Source organism: Podarcis gaigeae (assembly GCF_964106915.1).
Source record: "Podarcis gaigeae genome assembly, chromosome: 1".
Taxonomy (NCBI): domain Eukaryota; kingdom Metazoa; phylum Chordata; class Lepidosauria; order Squamata; family Lacertidae; genus Podarcis; species Podarcis gaigeae.
The window spans coordinates 93926758-93938869 of record NC_139678.1 but is presented as its reverse complement, the minus strand read 5'-3'; the positions used below and the strand labels follow the sequence as shown (position 1 = coordinate 93938869).

At 49.1% G+C, this 12112-nt stretch overlaps 1 protein-coding gene across 4 annotated transcripts; it reads right to left on the bottom strand.

The window, feature by feature from the left end:
- Positions 1 to 1312: 1312 nt before the first annotated feature.
- C1QL2 (complement C1q like 2) lies at positions 1313 to 11473 on the bottom strand. Of its 4 annotated transcripts, none has more exons than XM_083742953.1 (3): positions 11390 to 11473; positions 8936 to 9763; positions 1313 to 2679 (listed from the first exon to the last, which is right to left on the bottom strand). In XM_083742953.1, the coding sequence occupies exons 1-3, from the start codon at positions 11405 to 11407 to the stop codon at positions 2500 to 2502; spliced, it is 1026 nt and encodes a 341-aa protein (XP_083599079.1). In that variant the 5' UTR covers positions 11408 to 11473; the 3' UTR covers positions 1313 to 2499. The 4 variants fall into 4 exon arrangements, with proteins under 4 accessions (XP_083599079.1, XP_083599081.1, XP_083599082.1 ...); XM_083742955.1 differs by lacking the exon at positions 11390 to 11473 and adding an exon at positions 10564 to 10683; XM_083742956.1 differs by lacking the exon at positions 11390 to 11473 and adding an exon at positions 10487 to 10509.
- Positions 11474 to 12112: the final 639 nt, after the last annotated feature.

Genomic DNA, 12112 nt, shown 5'->3' with positions numbered 1-12112 from the left:
ATGCCTCGGCTCCATTCTCCACACTACCCTGCAAGAACAAAACTGCATGCAAGAGGTTTATACGCCCGACTTTTAAAAAGAAAATAATATGTAATTAAGTAGCAATAAGTTCGACATCAAAACTTATATTTGTTGAATAGGCTAGTTATCACTGCTTCTTTTTGGGCAAAGCAACATCAGCTGAAAACTAGAATCCAGTAATAAATGCTGACAGGAGATCATGCTGGAAGATTGTGCCCCTTTGTTTCATTTTTATGCCAATGAATATGCCTCATTTTCCAATGTGTACAGCAACATAACAGATGTTCACAAAGCACAATTGTATATGCATCTACTCAGGAGTATGTGCCATTGACATGGATGAGCATTACTTGCTAGTAGGTCATGAAGAGTTGGACACGACTAAACGACTAAACCAGTGTTTCCCAACCTTGGGCCTCCAGCTGTTTTCGGACTACAATTCCCATCATCCCTGACCACTGGTCTTGCCAGCTAAGGTTGATGGGAGTTGTAGTCCAAAAACAACTGGAGGCCCAAGGTTGGGAAACGCTGGACTAAACAACAACAAAGTCTGTGCAGGATTGCAGGCTTAATGTTTGGTTCTCTATCTAAAATGGGGGGAGGACCTTTCCCCTTCCAAATATTATTATTGTGATTGTGTACTCCAGACTAGAAGGATGGACAGAGAGCATCCAGGCCATCATAATCCATATTCCTTAATGTAGGTGTGGGTTCTGTCTAGCTATCAGGACTCTGCCTAGGCCACACTCCACTCCTGGCCACCTGCCCGCTCTGCAAACCATGACCCTTACTGGTCCTACTTCACCTCCAAGTGGTTTTGCATAAATGGAAGGCGTCTTGAACTCTGACCATATCCCCTTGCTTGCCTGGATGGAGGATAGGGAGGATAGCCTGGGAGAATGTAGAAACTAGCCTGCTTGTAGAAAGGTAAATTCATATTAGTTGCTTCACCCACTTGGGCCTTGAGCCCTGGCCATCACTAGCTACCCAGAATCCAAAAAAACTTCCCCTGTGCTAATGGGTCCCCCATTTTGCTTTGATTCAAGGAAGCCAGGAAAGCAAACTCCAGGTTTATATTCATGAATTTCATGAGCCTGCTCATTATTATCCAGATTGGGCAGTGCTGCCAACAAAGAGAAAGGGGAGGTTGTCCACACCAATAGGTCAAGGGATTTCAATGACAAACGCATACACCCTAAAGAGTTGTTGTTTTTTTAATTCTCGCTCCCATTCTGCCAGCTGTTCTCCCTTCCCTTAGGCAACATTAGAAGAGAGACACAGTAGAAAACCATTGTCAAAAAAGATAATTTAATGTGTTATTTCTTTTTTTTTTCTTTTGCTCATTCATTTGCTTTTAAGACAGGAGATTAAACTTTTCAATACCATCACCCACACAAGTATTGCATTGCACAAGGGTGGATGAAAGAAATAAAGAAATAAAATATATATTTATAGAGTATAAATCAAAACAGTTATATCTGAATCCCCTACATACAAAGCAGCATAACGAACGGCCAATGCAATGTCACAATAATTCTGTCCTGTTCTCCAGACGTTTAGTAAAAGCAATGATTGTACATAAAGAGAAATAAAGTGCTAAGACCCATCCATTCTGCTTTGTGTATAGTGGTTTCTGCCTTGGGTCCTTCATATACACATAGTGGCCTGGTTGGTTTTAGATAGAACACAAATGGCTGCAGTACCCACTGATTAAAGAAGTTTGTTGGGTCAATGGACACCTTGTTTTTAACTGCTTCTGGAATCAACAGAGAGACTCTAACTCAATGGCAAGGCACCCGCTCTGTTCATCAGAAGTTGGAGATTGAGTCCTGACTTATTTTCAGCAATGGAATAGGCTTTCTGACAGCAAGACTGTAAGCCACCTGTGATCATGGAGAGCTGGGCTGGAAATTTATTGATCGTACTGGTGGCTCAACAATACGGGCTTGCATGTGGTGCAGTTTTGTTTTATTTCTATGTAACAGATTGGCAAAAAAAATCAGGTACTGTGCTATCTCAGCACAGATTCTGAGGCAAGGCTGCTTAATGAAGGCTACATAGTCTCATAATTAAACAACAGAGGCAATTCTTAAAATCCTGGGATGTTACGCAGATAACTGCACAACAATGTTTCCATCAGTACTGGAACACCTTTTTCACCAGAGACAGATAGGATTTAACTCCACATTAGAAGAAAATGTGATAAATGAATGGATTGGTTCATGGTGCTAATTAACCAGTTACTGCTTTCAGCCCTGCTCGTCTCATAGTGTAATCTGAACAACAGGATACACACAAAAAGATAGAACACATCAATGGCTGGAAGGGAAAAGCCGTCTGCTTCCCTTCCACACTTCAATCAATGAAACGTAAGAGTTTGTTTAGAATGAAGCTTAAAGTGACCTGAAGAGTAGACCCCCAGGAAAGGCGTGGCAGGAGAATGAGGCGAAGGACCACGCCTTGGTACACTTGGCTTTGTCAATCGGGGTATAAAAGAAAGCCAGAGAAAGTGCTGTACTTATTGTTGTTGCCTCCGTGGGCTTTGCCTCCATCCAGTTTGACATACACCTCGTCCCCAGAGTCCAGGTGCAGCACCACACTGTTGCTGGCGTAGTCGTAATTCTGGTCTGCGTCCTGAGCAATGGCACTCGCCCGCACCTGCAAAGCACATCATGCCAAAAGGGAAGATGGATTCAGCACCTTGCAGCTTCCGTGGTCTGCCCTCAAGCCTTCTCTACTATGCATTTCTCAACCCACCTCCCACCCCCGCCCACGCTCTCCTCACACACTCCCTTCCCCTCTCATGCAAGCATCATTCCCGATGCTCAAGATCAACAGCTGGACCAATATTTCTATCTGCAAAATGCCTCGCGTATGATTCATTATGGAAAGGTAGGCTCAGATGCCAAAATAAGTTCAAATAATTTTCTCTCCCCTTCATGCCAAATGCACCCCTTCCTGCTATCTTACTACAATTCCAACAATCTTCACAATCTCTTCAATGTGCCATACAAAAACGACTCCTAAAAGTGGGATTTGAAGCAAATGTGAGCATTCGTTCCTCCATTGGCAAAGCTCCTAGGGGAATGTCAAAGGGGTGCCCATAAGACAGTTTCAATAACACTGAAAGCTGCATACATCCCATCAAAGCAAATTTGGAAATACCTCCTCAGGTAAAACATCAAAGCAGGTTTAAGGAAATTCACAGCAGTGCCCAGGACCAGTGAAATTTCTCAGGGGAGAAGGGCCACACCTACTTATTACCACCCCTTCATGTGAACCCTATTCTGACCCTCCCCATTTGCCCTTCACAGTGAAGATATCATCTTTCCTACCCTCTCTTCCCTTATACTGTCTCTTATCTGTACTTTCCAACCGTATCCCTTACTTTTTCCTTTCCCTCCATTGTTGTACACAATGAGAACATTGAATGTGACAGTAAAAGACATATAGTTTAACCTCCTTGACTAGAAATATTCTTTTCGCTCGAATCCTCACAGACAGATGCCCATTCAGCCTGTCTCTTAAAACTTCCATTGATGGAGGTTCCTTGGGCACTTTATTCCACTGCCAAACATCTCCATGCTGTGGTCGCCACAGTAGAGCGCTCTCTCTCTCTCTCTCTCTCTCTCTCTCTCTCTCTCTCCCCATATCCATAAAGCCTTTCATGGTTTCCTCCTCTTCACCCTCTCCTTTGCCTTCTCTTCTATAAACTTTTGCTTTCCTCACTTTCTGTCATTTCAATTTAGGCCCCAACTGCACAATATAGTTTAAACCCAATCATATCACTTTAAACAGTCATGGCTTTCCATAGTTTGTTAAGGGCGTTGAAAGTTGTTAGGAGACCTCTATCCCCCTCACAAAGCCACAATTCCCAGAGTTCCCTGGAAAGAGGGGTTGGGGCTCCTAACAACTCTCAGGACCCTTAACAAATGGCAGTGCCTAGGATTCCTCAGGCGCAGCCATTACTACTTAAAGTCGTACAATATTCATTATGTGTTATTTGTTTTGAAAATATATATACCCCCACCCTTTTGTAAAATGAGCCTCAAGGGGATGATGATGATGATGATGATGATGATGATACCACCATGCCCATTCAACTGGGTTGCCCCATCTCAAAATATACATCTCTTCACATTTCTTTACATGTACACACACACACAGAGAGAGAGAGAGAGAGAGAGAGAGAGAGAGAGAGAGAGAGAGAGAGATATGCAATACAATATAATCCTCTGACAGATGAATGGACCAGTGGTGAAGTCCCAGGACAGCTCAATGGCATTCTCCTTCCTTGGCCTGAATATTTAAAGTTATTTTGCAATAACCCAGGAAGGTTTCTTTTAATGTAGTGCTGATAAGGTGAAGTCACTGTATTGATCTCTTTTGCCATAGTTATAAACCAGGCTTACAAATGCTCAAACATGTATCAGAGCACATCGATATGTTGCGTTGCCACCGCTATGTGAATTAGTGACCATTTCCCTTTCTTCGTGGCCTCTCCTTTGCGTTCCCCTCCTTTCTTTAAATCCTCACAGGCTCCTCTTCCTCTTGTGTTTCACTTCTGCAAGTTTCATCCCTCTCCCCACCTTTTTGCACCTCACACTTGCTCAGGGGTGCAGGCCCTTCTGTGGCAACAAAGGAAAACTTTCTTTCCTTGGTGTAATTTATCTTCCTGCCCAAGTGACTACTCAGCAAAGCTTCCAGCCTTGAATGCCCATCCTTCTGCGGGCACTAGGCTTACTCAAGTAGCTGCTGCTTTCCAAATGAGATATCATATTTCCTACTAAGTGAAAAGTGTCTAATGCAGAAAGGTTCTATGGTGTGGTCTGGAGGCATAAGAGGCTGGAGCTAACCAGGCCTGAGTCTGGTCAGGGTAACCATCTGGAAACTACTTGTACACTGCTTTGTGTTCCATAACAGGAGACAGATGGGGTATAAATGTAGTAAGAAATCAGCAGGGGATATTATGGGCGTGAGGAATTCCCGGGTAGAAACCCATAAGAATGCAGAGGTGGCAATGTTCCCCTAGGCCTGCCTCTCTACAGGAGTTGGTCACATCTATGAAGTCTTCCGATTTCCTTCCTACTAATTCCTATCCATGAGATCATGGACAGAAGAAACTGCAGTTGGGAGCAAGTGAGAAATGTTAATATTTTGAGAACAGAATCTACATTGGTTTTAGCATGGCCGTGTAGTCGCTCAATGATCCTGAAGGGCTCAAGAGAGCTGTCCATGGTTCTGGAGAAAAGGAGTGTGTAAATCAAAAGTGAGTTGAGGCCAGAGGCTGATGGCCACCACAGAGTTGGGCCATCCTGCAAAACCATTGAGCAGGAAGGAATGTCCACTTCTTTTCTATCCCCACATGTGGGTGGTCACTAGGAAGTCGCTTGCACTATGGGATCCTTGGCTTCAACCCCAAGGTCCAACCCTAACTGCACCCACCAGGTGTAAGTAACAAGTGAACATTTTTGTGGTAGTTCTTGGATCATGCAAGCACATCCTCCTCTCTTTTGCTCAGTTTTGGCAGATGGGCCAACATTTCCTGTCCACAGAGGAAGAGGAGCCATAGAACTAGGATGCTTCTAGGAATAGAAGCCTCCATAGTATTAAGTGGCAAAGACAGCCAGGAAGCACCAGAGATATCAGAACTTAGGCTCTTCAGGCTGAGCATGGATTGGGAGAAGATGCCAAAGGGGAAAGCATAGAGCACAGAATTCTCCACAGATATGAGTCACTGGGGAGTCAAGATGCTGACTTTGCCTCCAGGGGGACCCCAGGATTCTTGCTGAAGATCCTAGGTAATGGGTGTCTGTTTTTATTACAAAAGAAACTGCATAGTGACACTGGGATTGTCCCCCTTTCAAATTGTGGCAGATCTTGGAGTAAGATTCCTAGTTGAAGGGTTCCCCTCACTTCTAGATGGATAATGCCTCCTCAACTCCATCTCAAAATCTGGGTCCTAGGCCAAGGGATTCAGATTGGAGATCTCAGTGTGTCCAGCGCAAAGCTTTAGCAAGCTTTGATTGACAGGATCTACCAGGCCTCCATTAAAAAATAAATTGGGCCCCTAGACTGAAGGTCCTAGCTTGAGCTCTCATTCCCTGCCCCTCCAACCCTATATATGGGAGGGTCAAATTTACAATCTTAGGATCTCTTTCTGAGTGCAGAGGAGAGGATTTTGAAGCTGAAATTCTCCTTCTAAGCATGTCTCCACTGTCTAACAGTGGTGGTGGCAACTGTGGGTGGGGGCCATAGCTCAGGAGCAGAGCATCTGCTTTGCCTGCAGAAGCAGCAGCAGACAGCAAAGTGGGGCAGCAGAGCTCACCTGACTTCCAGTCAGTCACATTGCTGCCACTTACCAGGAATTAGAGGGGAGGAGGAAGTAGGCACAATGCAAACACACCAGCAGAAGTGCCTGGTTAGCTCTCCACCCATCTGCCACCTCTCTCCTCCCTTTCTACCTTCATGTAAGCAGCAGCAACATGATCAACCAGAGGCCAGGTTAATGCCCTGCATGGGGTAGGATTGCAAGTTACACTTTCTACCAACACTCCAGTTAAGAGCCCAGTTTAGAAATCCATGAGACTCACTAATTCCAACTCTTCCGCATTCTTGCCAAATCATCCCCCATGCTTTTCTGAAAACAGGTAAGTGGACCATGCAATGGGGAAGTGCCCCCTCTGCCTTCATCCCATGTACTTCAAGAACTACCCCCAAATGGAGGTGCTCTCCAAAATCCTGAGTGGTCCTCATCATGGCTGTAATGACTTAGAACTACTTATAAAATGGGTTGCTACCGCCGTGTTGTGAGTCTCCACACCATCACTAGTGGCCAGGAACCAGGAGAAGAGGCATGGAGACTCACAGCATAGAGATGACAACCCATGGAGTAGGTACTTCTAGATCAAGAATGGGAAACCTGTCTCCTTCCAGATCTTGCTGGACTACGACTCTCGGCACCCCGACCATTAACTATGCTGTCTGTGAGTGATGGGTGCGGGAGTTCAAGAGCATCAGGAGGGTCCAGGTTCCCCATCCCTGCTCTAGATGTCACAGCCAGAATGGGGATTACACATCATGCTGAGGGTGGGGCACTTTCAGCAGCCTCCTCACAGCAAGTGTAAGTCGTCCTCCATCCCTTGCTGACTCTGAGCTGAATGTGTGAACTGCTTCCGTGAAAAAGGACTGGGTGATATTCAACTAGGATTAGTGCTACTATAAAATGACCTTCCTCCCTCTCTTCCCCTCACAAGTGGCCTGCCCTGTCCCCAAATCTACTCTCTGCAGGGTTAGGGGGAAGCCCAGAATAGATTTATGGGAGAATAGAGGAGAGAGGAGAAAGTTCCCTCGCAAGTTCTCTTCAGCGCTACTTTGAATGTATCCCATTATGTTTGGGGTGACACCAGATGCTTGTTCTTGACCATTTCATACATACTGAATCAATAAGCATGGATTGGCTTGAAGTCTCTTGGATCTCTGAAACATGGTGAGCATAACTACCACAAGATCCAAAACTGTTTCTCCTTGCTGTGACAAGTCATGCTCCCTTAGCTGTGCAACCTTGATCATGCAACTGGAGGAGAGGACATGCCACAGTTTCCATGATGCAGCAAAGACAACAGCCTGAGAAGCTCCCATATTCATACATACAATGAGGGGGTATGTCTCTACTTCACATGTGGCCATTCAAATCTGTCAGATCTCCACATGTTAGCCTATCTATCTCCTTTTGGGTGGAGGTCCCCAGGCTGTGAGGCCTCTCTTTGAAGTAAGATTTCACAGATGGTGGCCCTGACATGCATAATGCAAGACACACACACCCCTCAGATGATTGGAAGTTCAGGATGGTGAGAGTAGAAAGCCTGTATGCCAATCTCCAAGGATGAAATCTTAAGCAGGAGGAAGGGCAAGGAAGGGGATCAAGAGTCTCCATGTGGGTTGAAGTCCTGTACTCAGCTCTCATTTGAACAGATGGTGGTCCATGTCCCCATCACAATGAAGCCTGAGTGCTAAAGATCTCATGCAAACTTTCTCTTAGATGACTCCCTGCAGGTTTAACTGTATTGCATAACAATGCCTGTAACCAAAACCCAACACACATATCTCCTTTTCTCCCCTCAGGAAGACATTGAAGAAGATAATTTGGAGTGAAGATGGTGTGGGAAAGAAGACCCTTAAGTATTCTTCTGCCCTCAACTTGTCTATGCCAAATGCCCTCCCCTTGTGCAAATACCCAAATACATATTTCTGTGCATTTGTGGAGCTTCCCATTAGTGAAGATTTGACAGGAAGTTCTCTTGGGGGGGGGAGGTTCCATTTAGAGATGTCTTGAAATACCCACCCACCAGAATAGTCCCCTAATCGGCAGTTGACTTCAAGCGGCACAGTCATCGAGATACCTTGATCTTGAACCTCCTTTTGTCAACTCCTTTAATTTAGGAGCCTCGTCGAAGTGAGGTTTTAGGGTGGGGGGGGAGTTTCCTTACTAAAATCGGGAGCCCCTTTTCCGGCTGGGATATCTGGAGGGCTTGTTAACACATCGCTTGATCTCGACACTGACTGGACCGCGCGAGAGAGATGTATTTTGAGTTTAGATCGGATCATAGGAAAGTTCTCTCCTCGCCCCGTCGTTCGATCTGTGAGGCTACAGCCATCATTCCAAGAGCCAACCGGGCCGTTACACATCTGGACTAGCCCCAAATATCCCCTTGTCCCCAAGTTCAGCGTTCCCTTTAGCTGACACCTCCGGAGAAGCTACCCCCGCCCCACCCATCCATGCTTCCAAGCTAACTAGATGGCGTCTGAGACTGTCCCCGGAGGAAGGATTCCCATCCCCTCAACACGCACATACAGAGGCGAAGACAGGGTCCCCCGACCCGCTGTTCCCCGCTGGCCCGTGCCCAGCACCCACCTGCCCGTTCTTGCAGAGGTCCGCCCACATGCTGGTGCCGTCGCCTCCGCGCATGAGGATGTGGTAGGTGAAGAAGTAGATGCCGCGCACCTGGCAGGTGAACTTGCCCGTGGTGGGGTCGTAGTGGTTGCCCAGGTTGGTCACCACGTCGTCGAACTTGAGCACCTCGTAGCCCTCGTGGGGACTCTTCAGGCCCACGTAGAAGGCGATCTTGGGGCCGCTGAAAGCAGCGCTCAGCGCTCCCGTCACCTCGCTTCCGGGCGCCGGGCTGCTGCTACTGCCGCCCATGCCCGACCCCACACCTCCAGCCGTCGTGGCAGTTCCGGGGGCCCCGATGCCGGGCACCGACAGCCCCGGTAGTCCCGGCTTCCCCGAATCGCCCCTCTCGCCTGGGGGTCCTCTAGGGCCCGGGGGACCCGGTTCCCCGGGGGGTCCCCTCGGCCCCGGCTTGCCTGGACGGCCGGGATCGCCCTTGGGTCCTTGGATGAAGGGCGGCGGTGGCGGCGGCGGGTTGGCGCTCAGCTCTTGCATGGCTTCGAGGGCGGCCGTGGTGCCTCCGGGGCGGCTGGACGGTCCGGCGGCAGCGCTACTGGCGCTGTAGGGGTCGCAGATCATGCGGCAGGTGCCCATCATCTCGTAGTGCGCCTGGCCCTTGGACGGCGCCTGCACCAGGATGGGGACGGCGATGAGCAGGATGAGGCCCATGGCCAGGGCGATCCCCACGGCGGCCACCAGCCGCTTCCTCCTCTGCCAGAGCCGGGCAGCGAGCGCCAACAGGTCTTCCTTGCTGGGCGAAGTAATGGTGACTTCTCTCGACGGCGAGCCTGCCTGCCGGGGTGGGGGGAGAGAAGAAGCAGGAGAAAGACGAGTCAGTCGCGGCCAACCAACCCCCAGCCCCGGGCGAGCGAGAGGCCACCTCCTGTCCCGATCAGCCCGTCAGGGTGGCACCCTCCCGGGGGCACCCTCCGCCTCTACCGATGCCCTTCATGGTGGCATCACTGAGATGCGAAGACAGGAGGGAAGCAGGACAAGGAGGAGGAGGAGTAAGAGACGCCGCCGCTTATCCCTCTGGAGGAGGAGGGAGACCCCGGACTAGACTAGACTGACGTAGAGGAGACCTCTTCTTCCCTCCGCCCCCCCCATCTACAGCGCCCCTTCCCTTTCCCCTATCACATCATCGCAATCCAGCCAGCCCCCTCCGCACCCCTCGCCCCTTCCCTCGGGGGTTTACAGACCGTTCGCACAAACACACGCGCGCACTCACTAGCGCGCTCCCTCGAACATCCTCCGCTGCCCTCGAGCAGGCGGGACGCGGGCGCAGCAGCTCTCAGCGGGCGTCGCGCAAACAGCTGGACGAGCGAGCGCCCCCGATGTGTTGAGCCTCCTCCCTCCCTCCCCCCCCCCCACTTCACCAAGCGTCCAGGACATCGTCCCTCTTCCTCCTTCTCCTCCCTGCTCCCCTCCTGCTTAGCAAGGAGTCAGAGGGTTTGGTACCCCCCCCCCCTGTTTCTTTCTACCAAGAAAGTTCCCGTTTTCCAAAACTGCAAATACCGGCAGAGGGGAAATCTCCCTCCAATCCCCCCTGAGCAAGCAAGAGACGCGCGGTCTGTCCAGGGAGAGACACCCACCGCCAGAGTCCTCCTTTACCTCGCGCGAACTGTTGGGGAGGGAGAGAGGGAGAGAGAGATCACATCTGGCCAGCTGCGTGGTGGGGGGAGGGGAAGAGAAGGCAAGGTCCTTGCCAAGGGGCACACCGACCACCACCAGGCGACCAAGTTGTTCGGAGAACAGCCCGGGAAGAAGAAGAAGAAGAAGACGAAGAGGAAGAGAGCCTGCTGCGACGAAATTGCAAACCTGGCGAATTTCCCCTCCTCCTAGACGTGACCCCTAAGTTGAACAGGAGATATGGGCTGAATGGCTTCTTTTGCTTCCGCGCCCCTTCTTACTGGAGTCAGTTTCAGTACTCGCAGACCTTTTTTAAAAAAATAATAATAATCTATTGCCTCTTATTTTCTGCCCTTCTCTCCCCCCCCCCCACCAAAAAAATGGCTATCGCGACTCTGCCTCGTTGCTTTTTTTCTTCTACTTTTCTGCGTGCTTTTCTGTGTCCTCCTGCTCATTATGACTTGCTTGCCCGATGCCTCCGCGAATGGAACGGATGGAGGAAGGGCGCGACTTGATGCGCGAGGGGACCCTGCCATTGGAGCAGGGCAATGCCGTTATTTGAAGCGACTAAAATGGCACAAAGCAGTGAGCAAGCCTTTGAGTGCTGCAGAGCTCTTCTTCAAGCTGGAGGGCAGGAGAGAAGAGAGGGGTGGAAAGAGAGCTTGAGCTGCAGTTTGCCAGAGTCTTAGGATGGAGAGCTGTAAGTCTTTACGTAGAACGAAATCCAATGGGACTCCTTACAACCCCACACACACTTAACTCAGGCTACATTCCAGTGGATTCCCTTACCTCTGAGCAGACAGGCATTAGGATTGCTCTGCAAAGTAGATCAGTCTCTGCTGGGAGCAAAACTTGCACTGACTTCCAGGTAAACAACCATGAGATCCAGCCACTTGTGCAGTTCCTTGTTAGGCATCTTTCTCCACACTCAGCTTCAACAGCCAACAGCCAGAGCCTATGCACGTTGGCGTTCATTCTGTTGCACACTTAATGGGGTAAATTCTCAAGCAAGTGCCATGGCAGCCCCACAGGTCCCGGGACACCTTGAAGAGGGACCCATTTATTGCAGCATGAGTGTTTCTAACTCAAAGCTGGGATGCAGGAGAAGTGTGGGATTCTTTGGGAATTTGGTCTCTGGGTAGCAGGAGAAAAGACATGGCTAGGAATATTTACTTATGAAGGAGCCTGCCTGAGAATGTGGAATTAGCAAGACAATATTCTGTTCCTACCAACTCTATTGGTGTTTTTCGCTGTGACTTCCCCACCACCACCAAATCACACCCCATATGTGATTGAAATGTATCCTGTGAAACAGCAGTGTGCAGGTTCATACGTCAACAACTTTCCACAGCTGTAGCCATTCCAAGAAGAATGTGGGTGCCCTTGCAGAAACTGCTACCAGGTGTGTATCTCACCACAGGGCTGGTTCACCCTTAAATGAGCATCCCTCAGATTCTCTGCACATGCTCACTTGGTGGCTGGCAAAGTGAAAGAATGATCTGGAGCTAAAGA

Coding starts and splice junctions, on each gene's coding strand:
- C1QL2 (XM_083742953.1), bottom strand. Junction 2,680..8,935: donor ACCTCTGCAAGAACGGGCAG/GTGGGTGCTGGG, acceptor TGTGCTTTGCAG/GTGCGGGCGAGTGCCATTGC.